Source organism: Carassius gibelio, chromosome A7 (genome assembly GCF_023724105.1).
Source record: "Carassius gibelio isolate Cgi1373 ecotype wild population from Czech Republic chromosome A7, carGib1.2-hapl.c, whole genome shotgun sequence".
Taxonomy (NCBI): domain Eukaryota; kingdom Metazoa; phylum Chordata; class Actinopteri; order Cypriniformes; family Cyprinidae; genus Carassius; species Carassius gibelio.
In genome coordinates, this window is record NC_068377.1 from 30,300,580 (window position 1) to 30,321,718 (window position 21,139).

The 21,139-nt window shown below is 38.9% G+C and overlaps 1 protein-coding gene and 1 long non-coding RNA gene across 2 annotated transcripts; one reads left to right on the top strand and one right to left on the bottom strand.

Annotated features, from left to right (window-relative positions):
• The first annotated feature begins 562 nt into the window (after window positions 1–562).
• LOC128017159 (tumor necrosis factor ligand superfamily member 10-like) lies at window positions 563–21,036 on the top strand. Its single transcript, XM_052602401.1, has 5 exons — window positions 563–939; window positions 6,328–6,477; window positions 15,007–15,043; window positions 15,261–15,362; window positions 17,592–21,036. The coding sequence occupies exons 1-5, from the start codon at window positions 742–744 to the stop codon at window positions 18,044–18,046; spliced, it is 942 nt and encodes a 313-aa protein (XP_052458361.1). The 5' UTR covers window positions 563–741; the 3' UTR covers window positions 18,047–21,036.
• On the bottom strand, window positions 3,559–17,979 carry LOC128017161 (uncharacterized). The gene is made up of 7 exons (XR_008184373.1): window positions 17,846–17,979; window positions 15,920–16,005; window positions 12,310–12,507; window positions 5,999–9,751; window positions 5,774–5,902; window positions 4,533–4,634; window positions 3,559–4,424 (listed from the first exon to the last, which is right to left on the bottom strand). It is a non-coding gene; the product is annotated as an uncharacterized LOC128017161 (long non-coding RNA).
• Window positions 21,037–21,139: the final 103 nt, after the last annotated feature.

The following is a 21,139-nucleotide window of genomic DNA, read 5'->3' on the forward strand; positions in this document are numbered from 1 at the left end:
TAACGTATTTCTTAAGATTTGGCAACACGGTTGTGATGGTTCCTACAGTAGCCGCCTAATTTTAAAAGTGTGATTTATAGACCTGGAAATGTTAATTAAATTAATACATTCTTATAACTCCATGTGCATTTTTATAATGAATATGCACTTTTTTATAGTTACAAAGCTTGTAAATATTTTATCATGAAGAAATTGTAAATAAATATTTAATCCTTTTCTTTATTCTCATACAGTAAATAATAAACAACTGGGAAAACTTGGGGCCATTTAAATATTGTTATCGTATTGGAGTAAAAAAGTACGAGCTCAGTTTAACGGGTTTCTGTAGCATGGAAAAAGAGCATTCTGGGCTTTTCTGTATAGGTTGGGAGAATATGACCAATATTATTATTTTGACACAATAACGGTTTAAATGTTCAGTATAAATCTATTATTACATTTATTCCTATTGCAGTTGTTCTCAGTTGGTCATCTTGTATGAGGAAAAGGGTTAAGGAAGTCATGAGTTGTAAAGTGTAGCCTACCTTTCGAAACTCTTAAGACTCAACCCACCACACACACACCACACACACACGCACGAATAACCCAAGTCTACAGCATTATTTGTGAGCGCATGCGAGTGTGGGACAGACTCGACCCTCCCACGGCCGCTCTGCGTCAACAAGGAGTTTATTCAACGTCCCGTTGCTGATTTCTATTTGTTTGTCTCTAACCGCGTATCCACTCAGTCTTAGGAATGCCATGGCTACTCAGAACAACCAGGATTACTTCAGGTCGGTCAGCAGCGAGTCCACCAGATACATGATGGTTCCGGCGAACAGCCACGGTCGAGACGCGCCGTCAAAGTTATGGATCGCGATGGTGGTGATCGTGGTGGTCGTGCTGCAGATCGCTTCGACCACCGGACTCTTTGTCTACTTAAACATGTCTTTATCGCAGGTAAGGCACAGTCATTTAAGTTGCATTGATTCTTTTCTTGTCGCACAGGCCATGACTTCAGTGAGTTTCGTGCCACTATTTTTGGCCATCACAGGCGCGTTCGGGGAGACGGCGCGTTCAAAACACAGTGCACTTCATAGACAGCATGTTTACTCTTATTTCCAGTGCCCATGATGCCGCAAAATGCTGTCAAGGCAGTTTTGAAACACGGTTTGCAGCAGATGAAAACATCTACGAAGTTGCAGATCCAGCAGCAGTCATGCATCAGTTTATATTCCAAGATACAGAGGGAACGCTGTTAGGATATTAGGCAAGCAATGTAGGGAGATTGGGATGGGAAAAGGGGTTTTGTTTCTTTTCATTTAATCGGACCATTTGTTGTTTATTGGGGATTTACACGTTAAAGGCTTTCACAAAATATCAACACAATGATTCCATCAAACTGTTTGAAGAATCAAATCACTTTTAATGTGTACTTGTGGGAAATCTTCTAAAAAAGAAATACAAGTGTGACTATCAGATTATTAACAGCATGCATTAATTTGGCAAAACTACACACACACACACACACACACACACAAACTAAAACACGATTACTCAATCAAAAGACAAGGAAGTCATGTTGTTTTGCTACATTGTCTTCAAAAGTTCATATGCATGCTTTACTGCCTTGTCTGGATTCAGCACGATACATGGATAACAACAGGTGCTTGAATTACACACAGCAGCATAGAATACAACATCAATTTTCTATAAATCAGAATCACAATGTTGAGATTAATGGATACGTATCATTTTTTAAAAAGTCAAATATGCTCAACATGTAGTGCATATCTATAATTCTCTGCCTTTTGTGATGAAATAATGCGTTTAATCATACTCTGAGCCATATTTCTGAAAGCTAATCAAGTGGAGAAACCGAAGGTTGAGGTAGGATTCTGTAAATTCAGTTGAATATAAAAAAAAAAAAAAACTCTGAACCCATATTGAGGTTATTACAATTGAGGTTATTACATAAAATATGAAGACTATATATATATATATATATATATATATATATATATATATATATATATATATATATATATATATATATATATGAAGTTTCTAACAGAGCTGGAATACTCTCAATATAAAAGTGATCTTTGAACAGCAAAACCTGTAAAACGATACCACTTGGTGAGATAAGACTGATTGTTTAAAATAAATGCTCTACCTCTGAAAGGAAAAAGAAAGCTAGGTTAATTCACGGTCACACTGTGAGACTGTAAACACAACAGGGAGGGTAATGGCAGAAGCTCCCACGCAAGTTGTCACCATTGGATTTAAACAGAGTTGCAGCTGACCTATTTATAAGTAACTGTGATTGACAAAATCCATTTAGATTAGGTGTCGGACTGAGCTGACTGACTGGTGCCTGCTTTTGGGACAACAGTTTAGTTTATACCAGCCCCAATCTTCTTTTCCCTCACACGTTGATACATGTAGTTCTGGAGAGCCCTTTCATCAACAATAACAGATATTCACTGTAAAGCAATACCCTGCAACCAAATGTGTGTCTCCTCTCGGGCTCCCCTTGCTAAACCTCCTGTGACATTTTCCATTGCCAAGATCCACAACATCTCACTCTCTCACCCCTCTGTTTTTTCCCTCTCCTTCTTGTTCTGTCCTTATTCTTATTCAATTTCCTTCTGTCTTTCCCTCTAGTTCTCATTTTAATATCATGGTTTTTATGTAGAACATATAATTATAGCTAACTGTGGCTGCTTTTCTCTGATAATTCTTTGCGGATTCAAGTTACGTTATTTTTGCCAGGCCCAAAGAAGGCATGGATAGTTTCCAGTGTTACACGGACTGGTTCAACCTTAAATACAAAAATGAGGACAAAGCTCTAGATACATTTTACCAATATAAAGTGACTGAGATATTTAAGAAATGTTTAGAATTTGTCGTCCTGCAATTAAATTGAGTAGGGAGCACAGGGTAGCTTTTTATTTTTGCAGTTCCTAAATAAATCAAACTAGGCCAAGCAATGATTCACTTCTCACAATAAATTTTGCGTAACGCGTAAGACGCTTACTTCTCTAATAAATCTGAGAAGGGTTTGACATATCTCCTGGCCTATTTCACAGGCCCTGGTTATGATGGAGTTTCAGTTGTACATGAATAGAAATCCTTAGGAAAATATTTTTAAGGATTAAACTTCACTGTGGTGTTTGCTAAAGGATTAAATATCTTTTTTTCCCCGAAGGGACAGTCATCAATTCAACACATTGACAAGCTGAAAAAGCAAGAAAAGACGAATAGAATTGTGTGAGATGTTGACAATAAAGACACATATATACCCGGCTTTCTAGTTCACACACAGCTGTTGCCAAATGAGCATTCTCCAGCAGTAACATAAATATCCTGTGCTCACTGTTGTTGCACTGACCAGATGGGATGCTCACAGTGTTGTCCTAAAAGATGTGTAAACACCTCCATTTTACCCCATTATCAGAGTCTGCAAGGACAAACAAATCCCTGGTTAACACCAACCAAACGTTGCTACTCCCTCATTTAGCGCCATTAGCGCAGTAATGAAAACTCTGCAGACTGAATGTTCCACCGACACATGGGGGCATTTTATCAGCCTTTATTTGACAATAATCAAATTTAACATAAAAAGTACTTTTCTGATGAGATTAGCCCCAAAAGGAGGCTAAAACGTGCAATTCAGTCAAGTAACTTGAGTTAATGCCAATCTGTCCATGTCATGTTTAATTTCTGTATTAATTACGTGTGGAGAAAAAAAACTAAACAAATCCTGCTTCTCAGAAGTACTTAGATATTCTAGTAGAGCGCGACGACTGTTGGGGCCCCATTTGGATGGGGAAAAGAAGCCGGGGTCTACTGACAGGCACATAGTTAGTATTCTAGAAGTGTAACATTCAGACAGACAGAGCAGAACGTGCCGGCGATGGCCTGAGACTTCGTAGAACACCCGGTGGCTTTAAAAACGCATCACAATGGACGCTTAATAAGGCCTGTCTTCAGTGGCGATTTACCAGAGATTTATGAGCCAATGACAGAAGCCAAGACAAAGGCGATTATAAGAAAAAAAAAGGATTGTTACCCTTGGTAACCGGGGCTTTTGCCACACACAATGGCACCGGTCATTGTAAAGTCGAATGCGTGTATGTACAGGTGCATACTAGAGGACCAATGGCATGCTGACTATGCACTGTATCAGAAACTTTAACTCATTGTTTGTCAACACGCCTATATCAAGGATCACTTGTAGTCATGCGCTAATTTTAGAGAAACTCGTCATTGTGTGTAAAGCACCTACTGAACTTGTTTGAATACTCTTCTTTGTACGAGTCTAAATAAAAAACAAACTTTGCTCAAAAAGGAGGTTTGCTTTTTAACATGATTTATTGCTTAAAGAGACTAGTCGACCCTAGGCCAGAGAGAGAGAGAGGTTTTGACTTCAGTGTGGTCTTCTGGAGAACGAAAAAGAAAGAGAATAATCTCCTCAGAGTTGGTTCTTTGCCAAATGCACAAATTGAATATTTGTCTGGAATTTCCTTTGAAGACCTGCTTAGACAAACCTGTAGCCCTCTGGGAGATCGTCCGAAGATGCAGGGCTTCAGTCATTTAGATCATGACCAACTTTCAGGCTGCTTTCCTTTCTTTGAGACCGCAGGGGGGAACTAGAAAAAACATACACATGGATCAGGAGTAACCATAAAAAGAGAGAAGCGAGAGGAAGGGTGAGACGTTATAGTGAGATGCAGAGACATAGCATGGATTTAAGTTACACGCCTGGTTTCTCTTATTTAATCCTTTCCCCAAAAAAGCAATGGATGTGGAATGAAGCAGAAAGTTCAGTGGTGGCTTCTTTTCCCCAGCTACAGAAATGAGGGCTAACACTGAAGCATTGTTCCCCATTTCCTGCTGCCCTCTCTGAGATCAGAACCACTAGTCTCCCAACCAATGACTCAATACCACCATCTATGTTGATTTTACTTCATTTAGCGGATTTTGAGCTACATGATTTTTGTGAGTCAGCCCATCTATGAACGATTACGTATAGCAATACTGTCAGAGTTAACATGTATTAAGGATGTAGCAGCATTGACCCAGAGTTTTTAATTTATTGGGTGTAACTCATGATGACAAATGATACATTTCTGGCTCACACTTCTCCGCACAGTACTTTAGATTCCATCCCGGGCACATGTGACTGACCCATTTCTAAAAGAGAAATACGAGGAAGTAGGCACTTACAATGCAAGTAGTTGTTTACAGCTAAAAAGGTTTTGAACATGTACATGCAAGCACAAAATATGACGCATGAAACCATGGCCTGTCAGAGGTGAAAAAGATGATCAGATATAGCTCAGGTGGTAAATATAACCTTGTTACCCTATATGAAGTGAAGTGATGTGTGGCTAAGTATGGTGTCCGATACTCGGAATTTGTGCTCTGCATTTAACCCATCCAAGCATGCACACACAGCAGTGAACACACACACACACACACACACACACACACACACACACACAGTGAACACACACCCGGAGCAGTGGGCAGCCCAAGATTACCCATGAGACAAAACCGCAAATGGGTTGTCGATCAACACAAATGAAGGAGCCTAGCCCCAATACTGTAAGTCCTTCCAGGACTAGGACCAGCCTCGTTTGTGTGGTCACACAAGAAATTGCAAAACGGGTTTAAGATCAGTCTTGAGCGGTTCCTGTGTTGGCAGCCCTGCTCAATATGTGGGACCCTCATTACCTGCCCGAATTGCTTTGATAACCATAACGTGGTGAAAATTAACAAAACGTACCTTCTGCTGCCACGCTCTGTTGGCAACTGGAGAGTCGTTAAGAGATTTGGTGGACCGTGACTCAAGGCATCAAAATTGCACGCAGAGATCCTTAACTGGCGACATATTTCTAGGAGAGACTCCGAGTTTCTGAACAGAGACAGAAAGAGAGTGAGCATCACAGAAAATAAGAGCAAGGGTTTCAGAGCGAGGTCATTTGAAAGCACCTCATTATGTAGGACATACCTCTCCAGCTGGCTCAAGGTCTTGAGCTGAACTTGTACCCATTGGCTTTCCATAGAAAGCCCCATTGCAGATGTTCTCATCTACTTTCCTGGAAAGGGTCAAGAGGGATACATGCCCTCATTTTGAACTTCAGCCTATGCTCCGGCCTTGAGCAGACTGTTTCCTCATTGAGCATGCCTTCAGTTCCCTGTTGATTTTTTCCCAATTTACAACCAAAGTGTTGTTTTCATTGTTCCTTGGGGTGACATTTTATTCAAACCTAATTTTAATGTACTGATTCCAATTGCATCTGAATTGGGCTTGTTTTAAAACTTGTTTCCTATTGGCAGGTTAAAAATCAGGGGGTTACAGAAGAGCTGCGGTGCTTGGGCTTGCTCAACGCCCTGGATAAAGACCGGGACATTCCCGAAGACCTGGCCCAATTGTTTGGAGAACCTTGCATCAAGCTGGCTGAGGGTATCAAAGCCTATATTTCCAAGGTGAGTTCACGTCTCTGTTTGATTATACTTGTTGCACAACATTCTGCCTTCATTTGTTGGGATTTCTGTTGAGGCAGGTTGTGTCTTAATAACAGCTATTAAAAACATAATCTGCCTTTACATTGCATTGGGCACAATTGTAGACAACAGTATTAAGTGAAGCTCCTCACAGCATGAAGCAACATGCTATTACCATAAATGTGTCCCGGCAAGTGATTACAATCTCCTTAGGGAAGAACAAATGGGTGGTTGAGTCATGGGAGAGTTTGTCAGGCATTTATGCTTGTATATGCACCGTTGTAGAGGGTGAGTCAGCCCCTTGTCCCGATCATGAACCAGCCTAGCAGTCAGAGCTCAGATTTGAAGGAAATGGCTTGGTTTTCCCCTTGCGTGGCTGGTTATCCCTTCAGCATTTAGCTTTTTCCCCTCACAGCCTTCCAGTGGTGGTTACATTAATAAAACTGACATGTTTGAAAGCCTGGGGCTTGGTTTTGAGCAAGTCTTGTTCTAAAGGTGTGATTAGACTTACAGAGCATCCAGTAGTAAAGTCAAACACATATTTACATTAAACACAATACCGTTGAAATGTTTGAGATCGGTACAATTTTTTTATGTTTTTGATAGAGCTCTTATGTTCAGCAATGCTGCATTTATTTGATGCTGAATTGTTGCTCAGGAAACATTCATTATTATTATTATCATTAAAATTTAAAACACGTTTTTGCTGCTTTATATTTTAGTGGATACTGAAATATGTGGACGCTAGTGGAAACTGAAATATTTATATTTATATATTATTATTATTATTATTTATTTTTTATTTTTTTCAGGGATCATTGATGAATAGAAAACAACAGCATTAATTTAAAATATAAACTATATCCATGTAAAAGTATTTTTCACCATGCATCCTTGGTAAATAAAAATATGAATTTCTTTATAAAAATGTTTTTCAAACATTTTAACACTAGTATTATACGTTAAGCATGAAAGGCAATATTCAAAACTGTATAATAGGGGCACTTTAACATCAGAAGATTACTGTTATGGTACCAATATATTGTGCGTCCTGTGTGTCCCTGTTTGATTTTATCATCCAGTGTCAGACTGAATAAATAGCTATTGGTTAACTTTATCCAATAGCTTAGATGTCCTAAGTGACATCAGCTGAAAAGAAAAGGTTGTTTCAGAGGAGAAAGACATTCTTTGTTTGGAACAACCTGCACCAATGAATCATTAACAATAAACCAGGAAACATTAGAAAGTAAATAGGGTTCATTTTGACTTTGCTTTTCATTATGGTGGAAGTGTCACAAACTTCTGCCATTTTTCTTTAGTAATTTTCCGTGCCACTTCTTTGTTTACCCAAGTCCCTCAGCTCTGGGAATATATGTTATCAGATTTACGGAGCATGTCTACCCCGTCCTCCCTCCTGCCACTATGTGCAACAGCCCGTGCGTACCGTCAAATCTTTCACTTCTAATTGAATGAGGCTGCAAACAATTTATTGGCACTCAGAGACAGAGGCATTTGCCTCATAATTAAAAACACATGCGCCACTTCTTAGAGATGCAATTATGGTGCATTAAAGAATTCCCTGTTCATGTTAGAGGATCGGTCAGTGGAAAAAGTAAACAAATAATGGAGTTTTGCCAAATAAAAAGAGAACATGAGGGTTAGACCAGTACATGAATTTCAACACATGTAAAGAGAGAAAACATAACGTATACGTGCATGTATTTGCTTGCATGTTCACGCGTCAATACGAATAAGAGGGTGAGATTCAGATTGAGATAAAGGAGGAAGATATTTTCACGCAGAGAAAGAAACGGGCCAAACAAGCACATGCTGAGGCTTCAGGCTCTTTTCCAGCTTCATGTCAGCACAGAGGTAAAGCACACAGAGAAAGAATAAGAGGACAAGGAGGAACGAAAGGAGTGTTCGCGGCAAAGGCCGTGAATGAGCGAGTGAAGAGAGATGAAGGAAATGCATGTTTCTGAAGTGAAGGCTTCAGAATCCAGAGAATGCCAGAACACCTGGTAGTTATTATGGAGGGCTCAAAAAAAAGCAGAAAGCAAATTCAGATGTCCTCCAGATTCTCGACTTTAGCCGGACTCAGCACACAAACAGCATACAGAAGTGCAGTATATGCAAACCGCTGGCCATCGTTGCTCCCTGAGCTTTGGTGTAACACTGTATGCCCCCTAACCTGGTCAAAAACACTACAACATCTTGGCCAGAATGGATACGATCCAGTCTAGAAATAATATCAGCATTCCAAAGAATATTATATGCTTAACCTATACACTCCGCAGCAGCCACTTGAGTCCTCTCAATATCCCTAAATCCCTCCTCAGTTTCCTGCAAAGCTAAATGGGACGTTTTGTCCCCATTCTCCGCTTGTCTCGGATTCTCCTAATAACTCATTAGATAAGGAAGCATCTCGGCTTCAGGCTCATATCCGCAGCGTTGCATCACCGTCTGCGTCTGAAACAGATTTACGATGAAAGCAGTGATCATACTCGGGGAATTCCGCCAACCTTAGAACAAACACAAAGGCCATCACTGTGTGCCCTCTAACCTTTATCTTCAGCATGATCATAGCTCAAGGATTGTAATCATGTTTTCGATGGTGTGGTCGGTTTTACAACATGCGGTTTCTCTGGATGAATGTATTGTTTGTTTCAGAAATCTATGGGAAACTACTAGCTTGGGGATGTGGATTAGATTTGATAACAAGCAAACATGAGATTTGCAACGGTGAAAAAGGGGAAAAAGAAAGAAAAAGAGAAAAACGTTAATAAAGTAATAAAGGGCTGTCCAGTTGGTGTTCTCATGTTGCGCTGCGTGGAGTTACACGATGGCTCGCCTCCTGCCAAAAATGTGCTGAGCTCTGAAAGCTGGTATTACTTAAGAGTCGAATTTCAGCGAGTGCTCCACAGTGACCTTCCGTCTAAAAAACTAAAAAAAGAGAGAGAGAGAGAGAAAGAAAGAGAGATTAAGTTGGGTTTAAAGCCTCGGAAGTCTTCAAGTCCATTCTCCACATCTTTAAAATCCCATTAAGTGTCACTGTAGCAGAGAGCCCTGACTAGAGAAAGAGGAGGAAGACACCGGCACAAACATAACTAATCATGTCTGCTGTTTTTAATGTGTAGCAAAATTTTGTAGTTTTGTATGTTGGTTCAGGGTTGTCGTCATCTGAGGTCCTCAGAAGGGTTGGCATCTTCTCTTTACAGGTGTTTGGTCATCTCAGATCTTCGTATCCAGCCTGAAGCTAAATATGGACATAAAGTTCACATTGTAATTTGTTTATAAATGGGATGCACCATTAGTAGTGTGTAGTCTCATAAACTGACATCTGACTGTATTCATCCAAAAAGTTGTCTTCAATTGTTTTTAACACAATTTTCATAGAAATGTGATACATAAATCGTGAAAAATGTATGCTATAAATAATTATTATATACCTATATATTTATTTATTTAGGAACGGTATACCAAGATAAATGTCTTATTTATATATTCAAGATAAATGTCTTTTTTATTAATAATTTCATTCAACAAGGGTGCACTAAATTAAATAAAAAGCAAAAACGGTATTTAAAAATTTTGAATATTCTGTGTAATCAAAAATTCTGAAATAAAACTATCACCGTTTCCACAAAAATATTAAGCATGCACAACCATTTTCAGCCTTGATAATAATAAGAAATGTTTTACTTTTGTGTACCAAATCAGCATATTAGAATGATTTATGGAGTACTGTGTGACAATTGTAATGCCTGCTAAAAAATTCAGCTTTGCATCACAGGAATATATTACTTTTTAAAATATATTAAAACAATATATGTATTATATATTGTAATAATATTTCACAGTATTTCATTTTTTACTGTATTTTTGATCAAATAAATCTTAAGCATATGAGATGTCTTCTTTCAAAGAACATTTAAAAAAAACTTGTACTGACCCCCAACTATAGAACAATATATATATGTCACAAAAAGTATGCTCTCACTGATGTAATCCAATCAGTCGGTCATATTACTGGCAGACCAACTGAATTACATCCTCCTGGTCAAAAGGTTTCATAAATATTTAGTTCATACAAAGGCTAACATTTGATTTAAGTGTAACAGTCCAATGATCAAATTTTTTTGGTTGTAATGTAGCATTCATTTCCGCTACAGCTAAGCTAAACTAAGTTGTAACTTACGCACAGCTGAAGTAGCTGTCCCAGGTTAATAGATGAAGACTTTTACAGAGGGGGAGAGAAAGAGATACAAAGAGAGATGAATTCTCATAATGCTTAAGATCAGACTGTTGTGCTCTGTAGTGGAACGTGGAGGGCTCTGGTGAAGGGGGCTGGGGTATAGAGGAATGGGGTCGACCTCAGACAGCAGCCAAGAATGGCAGGAAACAACTTGTAAGCATACACACACACCCCATTCATTCAAAGGCCCATAACAGGCATGCACTGATTTTATCCAGCAGTGTGTGCGTACAGTAAAATATAGTGTGTGTATGCTGTGGGTTATTAGCCATTTACCTGAGTAACACTGAGCAAAGTCTAGCGCTCTGAGATTTATTGTTTGCCGTGCTATATGCCCCAAGGAAAGCAACAGTTATATATTAATAATCCTCCTGGAGGAAGAGAACATGCTGTGCTTCAGAATCTCAGCCGCGGAGCAAACTCTGGCAATTACAGCTGTTTTAAAGTACTGGATTGCCGCCTGACTAAGCTTTGCTGGAGAGGACGCTAATGACTGTGTGCATGCATTCACCAGCTTCCTGCTCTTTGAATGAAGGAGAAATCTTCTTTGGTCGTTCGTCTTTTCTGGCGCATGAGTGCAGGGGGCCAAAGGTTTAATGTTGGGTGTGTTTATTGTTATTGTTGAGGTCTTTGAATGGGTCTGTTCTCTGGCCTCCACTTTCTGAACTATGTTTTGTTTTCCAGAAAACAGATTGCGCAGTCACTTCAACTAGACCTCACTCAGTCCGTAGATAAAAAAAACAAAGTCTGTGTGATGGATTCTTCACTCTTAAAAATAAAGTTGTTTCACGATGCCATAGCAGTTCATCTGAAGAACCTTTCTGTTTCACAAAAGGTTATTTGTGGTGAAGGAAGGTTCTTCAGATTATAAAAAGAGATGACTAAATGGTTCTTCTATGGCATCGCTTGAAGAACCTTTTGAAGCACCTTTATTTTTAAGAGTGTAATTGTAATTTCTGTCATAAATGGGAACCAATCCAAATGGATCCTATTGGGATCAACTAAGAATCCCATAAGATCTGACTGGATAAACCAAAAGTCCTACGGGAGTTTTAGATTCTTAAATGATTCTTACAGTCCTTACAGAACATTTGTCCAGAAAGGAGTTTTAAAATTTTGAAAGATATTTTTAAATAAATTTTGGGGGTCACATTTTTTTGAAAGTCAGGATCCTTTATAACATCAGTTATAACAGAAAGCACAACTGGATTCCATCAGGAGCTATCGGTCTCTCTTTTCGTCCTAGTAACCACCCCAAACACCCTAGTAACCATCTTACAGTACATCATCATAGCAACATCCTAGCTATCCGTCCGTCCATCCATCCATCCATCCAGAAAAGTAGAACATTACATAGCAGAGTAAATAAAATAAAGCAGCATAGCAGGAAAATGAAAATATTTATAAAGACAACTGAAAAGATTTCGGTCTATCCGTCTTGTCCTCTTTTTCCTTCTGTCTTTCTTGTATGACATGCTGCGTGTACAAGAACATGCTTGTAAAATGGCCCTTTATCTGATCCATATGTGAGATGTGGAACTGATTTCAGGATCATTTACCAGAAATTATGGTGAAAAAGTCAAATCCATCTCTGCTGTGGCCTGGGTGAGATTATGTCATGATATAAAGGCTGCAGGCGCTCGGCTGTCTGATGAATGGAGAGAGAGAGAGAGAGAGAGAGAGAGAGCGCCAAGAACAACAGAGACTCCATCACACACTCGCTCTTGGATGATGCCAGACAGAGAGGGACCGGGGAGCTGGGGACAGACAGAGAGAGAAGGGAATAAACTGTTATTCCTTAAGAAGAAGAAAAAACACAGTCATGCCGGAAAGCTACAATTACAGTGTTTGCTTCAAAATGCTGTTTATATTTTAACGCAGACATTAATACACAACATAATGTACTCACCGGCGGCGCCAGGGGGGGTCTTGGGGGGTCTCAAGACCCTGCCAAAAAATGCCTTGACCCCCCATTTGACCCCCCAGCCTCTTCCTGATTAAAAAATATATATATTCGGGATAAAGATCCAAAAATGTTTCTCTTCAAACTACACAGAACAATAATAAATAATAATTATTTCGACATTTATTCATACACTGAACCGAGAACCGTTTCTGTCGGACGCGTCCGATTCGAGAACCGATGAGCTGATGATAACTGCGCATGCGTGATTCAGCGCGAAGCAGACTGACACAGAGCGCATCTGAACCGAACTGATTCTTTTGGTGATTGATTCTGAACTGATTCTTTGCTAATGTTATAAGCGCGGGTAAACCAAAGGCTTGAATGAAGGGATATCATCGCCAATGACGGCATTACATCGAGCGCAAAAGAACCGGTGAACCATTTTTTTTTCAGCTGGTTTATTTGATCGAATTGTCCGAAAGAACCGGTTCACTTGAGCACCTGCTCCTTTGCCCCTTAAGTGCCCTTTTGTCAAAGCAAAATTTCCTCAATTTTTTTTTTGTAATAACATAAACTTTTGTGAACGCCTGCCCACCTTCCAATCATAATACTAGTACAATTTATTAATAATAATTTAGCCGTAAATAAAATGACCAACATGATGACCATTCACCTGACTACGACCTCATCCAACCGGGAAGATTCCTCATGCTGCACGCGCATTTTTTAATTGCTAGAGGATATTTTCAACATCGTGGCAGCTGGTAAGTGGTGTTTCATTCTCAGCGAAGTGATTTTGGTGTTTATTTACTTATTATTATTTTACAAGAACGATGTGATGTGAGAACATGCAGATACGTTGTTTATATTGCTGTGTGTAGCCTGTAGTGTAGAAGTAACACTGGCGTGCTGTTTGAGGGAGAAAAGTTTCACAGGCATCGAGGGGTCTGGTCTTTTTTATGTTATTTGAATAAACTTTTATTATATTACAGTACTTATTTATTTTTAACACGTAAAAATAATTATCACAACACTGGTAAGGCTTATTCAGATTTTCTCATTCTCTGAATTATCATTATAAAAATAAAAACAATTCAGAAATGAATTAAAATATAATTATATTTTAAATGTGATGCAAATATTTTTTTTTTTTCTACAAAAGCAACAGTGTTTACAACAGCAAGACCACTTTAGCCTGTAAACTCAATAATATCTATCTGGAAATAAATGTAAAAATATCAATGTCAACAAAAATGCATAATATACCTGACATGAAAGTGCAGTATGAAGGATATGAATAACAAATGTAGCCTGTCATTTGTTTACATTGCAAAGGTGTTTTTGTTGTTTAGTAGCAGAAATATGCAGTTATTAGCCATGTCCACTGTATTTTTTGTTGGTTTTCATGAGACCCCCCTTGAAAAGACCAGGACCCCCCCATTGCCCCCCCAATCAAAATTGTCTGGAGCCGCCACTGAATGTACTGTGAAACACTGAAAGGCAAAACATCATACATTTTATAGACTAAAATATATTGTAAAACGTACATGGCAAATTTTATATTTCTCATAACTATGGTATTTAAGAGGCATTTATCCAATACGCATTAAAGAGAGTGGAAGGAAAGTGTGAGGAGAGGTCAAAACCAGAAGGAGTTGGGTTCAACTTTGGCTTGTAACTGAGTAGTTATTTTTTTAACTTTTTGGATCATATGGAATATATTTTTGCGCTGCTTTCCTGATGAAATTCTGTGTTAGCATGGTATTTTTTTGCTAAATAGTATTAATGCAGTGATCCAGTCCCATTTTTATCAAATCATCAGAGTCAATTAGGATCATTTGTGTAAATCAGACGGTGTTTGGAACACACTTAATCCCAGAGCTGAGGCTGGCCCGAGGCGATGGAAACCAGCCGCTAATCAGTTTTTAGTTCAAGACCCAGCCGGTGGGACTAGTGGTCTGGATACTGGGGTTTGACTGATTGAAATAGGGCCGTCACAGACTTCTGAAAAACTACCCTTGAGAAAGGTGACCTTAAAAACTATTCTTAGCTGTTCCAGCTCAACACAAAACCATCATTTCTGTCCTTAAAAACCGCCGTCTTCAAAGGCTGAAAATAAAAGAAATGTTTCTGTAATCAAATGGACTTAACTTATATTGCTGTTTTGTAACTTGAGGTGAGTTTTAACTTTAGTCATCTGCCTGTGAGACAAGAAACAAAACAAAAACCGAAAAGGAACAAAGACATAAAACTGAATCATCCAGTCCTACATTCCTGTTAACAATCTAGAATTTGAAGAATCATCATATGTCACTGTACTAATGGGAGCTTTTTCGTGTTTTTGCCACAGGTTACAGATAGTATCATCTCCAAACAGGCTTTCCACGGTGAGTGTACGATCAGTCATTTCCCTGTGATCACCATAGTCACAATGACAGCAAACAGCACAATGCTAGAGACACCAGGAACAATGACTCAAATAGACTGTACCAAAACACAGTGCGGTTCTGATAACGGGTTAAAATGTCTTGCGCAACACCAGTAAATATTTTATGATCTGTCTGAATGTGCTGTCTGACTGTCTACTGTCTGTCCCTTTCTCAGAAGCAAGAGCCATACCTCATTCATATAATACATCAGGGTCAAAGTTCATGACCACAGTGACACAGCGACCGTCAGCCCACCTGACTCTTAGCAGCATACCAGGTGAGCTTCTGTGTGTGTGCGTGTGTGTGTGTGTGTGTGTGTACAGTCCCAGACAAAACTTTGGACATACCCATCTGTTCTTTATTTTTACATTTTAGATTCAACAACACTGATCAATTTAGCAAAAATATAAATAATAATAATTATTAATAATTAATAAATATTCTTCTAAAATTAAATAAGTAAAATGAAAAACTCTATTATTAATAAAATAATATAAAAATAACATAATAAATGTAAATTAAAATTAGTCTGTAGAAATAATTTAACTTGAGCATATAATGTTAAAGCTTATTTTTAATCATTAAGATCAGTCTTAAGCTCTTTGAAAAAAACGTATTTTGTTTAACACTCATCTTTTACAATCCAATCACTTCCTGATTTATGAAAGTCCTGCCCTGGATTTGTCTTGTGTTCAGTGTTCTTTTATTATCTGTGTACTACAGTATTTTACTATTTGTATTAGTATTATAATGTATGTGGTATTATATTATATTTTGAACAGATTTTAAAAGTCATATAGTGTATTTCATGCAGCACTGTTACTAGTACCGTACATGCACATGCTTTTTGTACCCTCCATTGACTGTTCATGACCCATCCATCCATGGATCCATCCATGAGATCCCGGTGTCAAAAATGCCTGGTAGACAGATGCAAAGAAAAAAAAAATTAGTTAATTAGCAACTGTAAAGTAATATCACTAAATACCCAAAATCTTGTCTGCTCCTTTGAAGTTCGATTATAGTTTCTCGGATCAAAGTCCTGTTTACTGCGTGCGTGCCAGAAAACAAAAAAGAGATTTATTCAGTCACGCATCCCAGAAGGAAATGAAACCAAGTCAAACCAGCTTTGTTTCTGGAGCACAAGTCACAAGTCTGTCAGCTAAACTACAAGGGAGTGTTTTTAGTTTTTTACACATGCACACATTATTCACAAACCTGTCTGCACAGTGCTTGATGATGGATCACATACACACAATATGAAAGTTGCACGTGCCGTTAACTTCAAAAAGCCGAAACTGTTTAATCCATGAGAACATCTATATTAACTTGGGCTTATACACATCTGTACTTCATGTGTGTATCGCTTTATCAACTTTTGTCAGAAGAACAGCCCTTTTAAAACTTTTTGAAGCAGTAAATCTAAGAGCAGGTCTAGTGTGTTATTGATCTTCTTTGAGGAATGTGTGCTCATTGTGTTTGAGGAACATGCCGCCCGCTCCTCCATGTGATCTACACCTCCCTTCCTCCTCTTTCTCTCTCTGTTCTTCGATTTTTCACTCTGTGACTTCCTCTCCTGTGCAGCCATACCTTCCTGTTCTGGTCTCTCCTGTACTCCTAAGACAATCCACCAATCTTTCATTTCTCGTGAATTATGTGCCTTTCCTTAACTGGCACCTGCTCCTTGTCTTGGAACAATTTTTTTTTTTGTCATGAATTATTTGTCTTTTCACATTCAGATTACCTTTGACATCATTTAATGCTCACTTAAAAGTAATCTTTAAAACACTAATAATTTTATAACACTGTTTAATGTAATTTTTAGCAAATCTCTAAATTCATATAAATTATACTGTATTTTTGTGATGTATGTGATACCTAAATTCACCTGTACCATTTAAAATTATGTTAGATTTTATTGCTTTTTAAAATTCTTTTGCACAAAATATTATTTCATTTTAATATCAGTAATTTATCGGTTATCAGCCATAACATGAAAATTATCAGCTTATCGTTACTGGCCATAATTAACGTTTGCAATTCGTCAATTAACAATCTAATCACTTGCCGATGAATGACAGTCCCATTCTACATTTTTCTTTTAGCATCTACATATTATAATTCATTAATATTTTGAACTGGCTTTTATTTTTATATGTTCAGCTTTATAAGATCGAAATTTTTGCCTCATTTTAAGTAATTTTGTTATGTGCTTGCTATTTTATTCTTTTTTTTTCCATTTCAGTATTTCAGCTTAACCTTGTCATTTCAGTTAGTTGCAAAGGCAACATTTCTAACTTTCCTCCCAATTTTATTTCTGCTTTATTTCAGTTAATGACAGTTAATTGAAATCTATTTTTAGATTTAGCTTTGGTTAACAATAACAACACTGGTTGCATTGAATATCAAAATGTTTCCCTCAAAAATACATACTTTACAGAAGTAAACTGGATTTCTGAATGGCGTTTCATGCTACCCTAAAGTCCGCCTTCTCTCTTTTTCTCAGTTGGTGCTCAATACTTCACCCCTCAACCAGACCTGCACCAGTCCTGCCGCCACCCTGTACGTTCCTGGGCCAACCAGAGCTTCGGCGCCCATCTTCACAACATGACACTGGCTAATGGACGCCTTCGCGTACCCCAGGGTGGCCGCTACTACCTGTACTCCCAGGTGTACTTCCGCTACCCCTCTCCCAGCGAGGGTGATCAAAACAGCGTGAGCCACCAGCTGGTTCAGTGCATCTATAAGAAAACCTCCTACCTGAGGCCGATTCAGCTGCTGAAGGGAGTGGGGACCAAATGTTGGGCTCCGGACGCAGAATACGCCCTTCACTCAGTGTACCAAGGCGGCCTGTTTGAGCTGCAAGCAGGCGACGAGGTCTTTGTGTCCGTCTCATCTCCAACAATGGTGCATGGTGAGGACTCTTCTAGCTATTTTGGAGCTTTCCGTCTGGACCTGTAAGAACATACCAGAGGAGCTAAACCAGGACTTATCCCATTGGGTGGATAGTTTTGGGGCCGTGACCCAAAGAGAAAAGACTTCATCGTTCAACTTCCCTTTCCTTAAGACTTCAAATATGTGAAGGATGTGTGAATGAGAGACATTTCAGACAAGGTTATTTCTTTTAAAGACAGAGGAATGTATGTATATTTCTACAGATCACATCTAAGATGTGAACCTTTGAAACGGTAGCAAAAAAAGAAGAAGAGGAGAGACAAAAACTCACATACAGTGAATCAGTGCCAATCGTGTATAGGGTTTAACGTGTGAACCCGCTGGAGGGGAATACTTTGTGAACAGCGGATCTAAAACAGTTTTAAAAACCGAGATATGAGAAGAGAATGATGACAGCGGGAATGTGGAGGAATGAAAGATGAGAGGGGAAGTATGCAGCTCTGCCAGCCTCAAAGGAGCATCCTGGCAGTGTGCAGGACTGTGGAATTCTCCCCGTCCTGTCGGACCCGCGGAGCAACATGCCCGGACAAGAAAAGGACCTAAAAAAAAAGTTCACACGCACACATAAACAAAGAGGAATTCAGCTTGTTGCATAGATCGCATTTAAGAGCACTCACTTTCTTGAGCATTTATGGCTTCAACGCATACAAAACAGCGATAAGATACAACACGCATATATATACACGTTTAGTCTGAGATACATATCATTTTTACAAGTCTCCCTCTGCTGTCTAGTCTGGGGTGCAGGAGGAAGTACTGTCAGGGAGGGACACACTGAGACACATGCTTCCCAGCTCACGTGGTGCCAGACATATGAAAGCTTAAATAAACACTACGCTACATGGTTTGTTGAAATGTCTCTGCCATATAATGCTTCCTTTTTGTAGTGTGCTGTACACACATCCAAAACCACTCTCCAAGTGGCCTGACAAGTGCCTCTTCTTAGTTGTACATCCATCTCTTTCTCTATGTGGTTGTTTGGTTCAACCTGTGTATATAAGATTGTATTTAATTCAAAATCATTAGGTTTGGAAATGAATGTAGAAGCGTTGTAATGTTCTCCCATGAAAATGCCACAAAATGCGCCTCACGCTGTAAATGTAATGTGGTGGCATTCTCCAAATGAAATGTTTTTTTGTGAGGGAAAAGTGTTCGAAGTAGGAGTGGGTGAGGGTGATTTTTTTTTTTCACCGTAAATGATTGAGTGCTGTCACAGTGGTGTTTCTGAGAGTGAGAACAAACACTCGCTTGGGATTCATTGTAAACCCCGAGCATGTTTTCTTCTCTCTGGACTCTGCCCCAGTTTTTACTGATAAAGTCAGTGAGGCCCCTGCCAAGACAGTGCCTTAAATCACATCATACAGCGAGAGCGAACGAGCCAAGACTCTTTGTGGCATTTAACTATGTTCATAATATTAGTTATACCACACATTACAAAACTTAATTCTGTCTGACTCTTATCTGCAGTTAGTCTGGATTAGGAAATTTGGATGTTGAATCAATCCAAAACTAATTATTCTTCAGCAGGTTAATGCTTTTGGCGCAAGTGCACTTCTCTCAACTGGTATAACATGCCGCAATGGCAAAATCTCTCTATACAGGGTGCTTTTTTTATGTTTTAAGGGAATATGATGTAAGAAAGCACTAGACTTTGAAACCTCCGGTCTCATAGACGAGGCTTAAACCTAAAATGCATGTCTGGGCTGTTTTAACTGAAAATAAGTTGCACTGACTGATCTTAAAATATGTCAGATTCATTGTTTTATCTCAAGATGCACAGTAATGTTTTTATCTAAGGCATATTTCTAAAAACTACTTAAATGTCCTAATTGAATAATGGCCTAACCCTGGTTTAACCCAAGCCCTGTCTGTGAAACCGGGTCTGTATGTGTGAGTGCTTTGGGTTGTCGTTATGCACTGATCGGAGACCACACTCAATCTAAACACTAAGTTTAATCATGTTTAGTGAGGTTCAAAGTATGTTTTAGATCAGTGTTGAAGTTAGATATGACCTCATCAGTGCTTATCACCCATCATTTCGCAGCCCAGTGAGACTTGCTCTGCTTAGCAAAAACATTTTGTCATGACGTTCCAAACCTGTACGACTTTCTTCTGTGGAACAAAAAAGGAACTATTTTTTAAAATGTTTGTGTGTTGGCATTGAAATTCAATGGGTTCCAAAGCAACACTGGGCTCCGGGAGTCCAGTGCAAAAGAAAAGCTAGTAAGTCAAACAGGTTTGAAATGAGGGCGAGTAAATGGTAGAACTTTCATTTTTGGGTGAACTTTCCCCAAAGGAGTCTAGATAATCCTACCGATTTCGCACTAAGCGAGCTCATTATCCCAGTCAATCTGCTCCAGCCCGCCCAGGGTCTTGTGTGAGTGTGCACGTGTGTATACAAGTTGAAATATGTAGCTATCAGTTCAACACAGGGGTCATAGTGGAGTGAGGGGTGGCCAGGAAAGAGAAATATGGCTGAATTCCAGCGGCTCTAGATGAATTACAGCAGGACTTGCCCTCTGAACCACAAAGAACCACAGCGTGAACTCAGAAGACAAATGTACGTTAGGTGCGTACATAAGAGTGTGTTTGTTTTTGAATTAAATGCTTGACTGGTTTCTAAACCATGGACGTGATGGTTTGCATACTTTTCGGAGGCTTTACGGGACTGCTGTGAAAAACTTGAGCGGGGCAGAACAGTGAAATCCAATGAGCAGCGTGAACTGTTAGTTAAAAACAAACGGGCTATTGTATTTCCTTTTCCACAGAGAGTTTGTTATTTTCTTTGTGATTGTTAAATTCTCTGACCACCAATCTGTGGGACTGTTTTCCATTTAGAAAAAAGATGCTATGCACTGTTTACCAAAGTTGCATCTCTATCTTGGTAAGAATGTACAGATATCTCTCGCACTCTCCCTTTATTGAATCATTTTACAGTGTCCTTAAAACATAAGTTCGAGGTGTCATTTTTAACAATTAAAGTGCCTTTTTTTGAATCATGACTCATAGTGTGATCATTTATTTTTTAACTTGTGCATTTGTGCCAATGCCACTAAGTTCCACCATGAATTATGCGCCATTTGTTTTACTTTTCTTTTG

Coding starts and splice junctions, on each gene's coding strand:
- LOC128017159 (XM_052602401.1), top strand. CDS start 742: ATGGCTACTCAGAACAACCAGGATTACTTCAGGTCGGTCAGCAGCGAG. Junction 6,478..15,006: donor TCAAAGCCTATATTTCCAAG/GTGAGTTCACGT, acceptor TTTTTGCCACAG/GTTACAGATAGTATCATCTC. Junction 15,044..15,260: donor CTCCAAACAGGCTTTCCACG/GTGAGTGTACGA, acceptor TCCCTTTCTCAG/AAGCAAGAGCCATACCTCAT.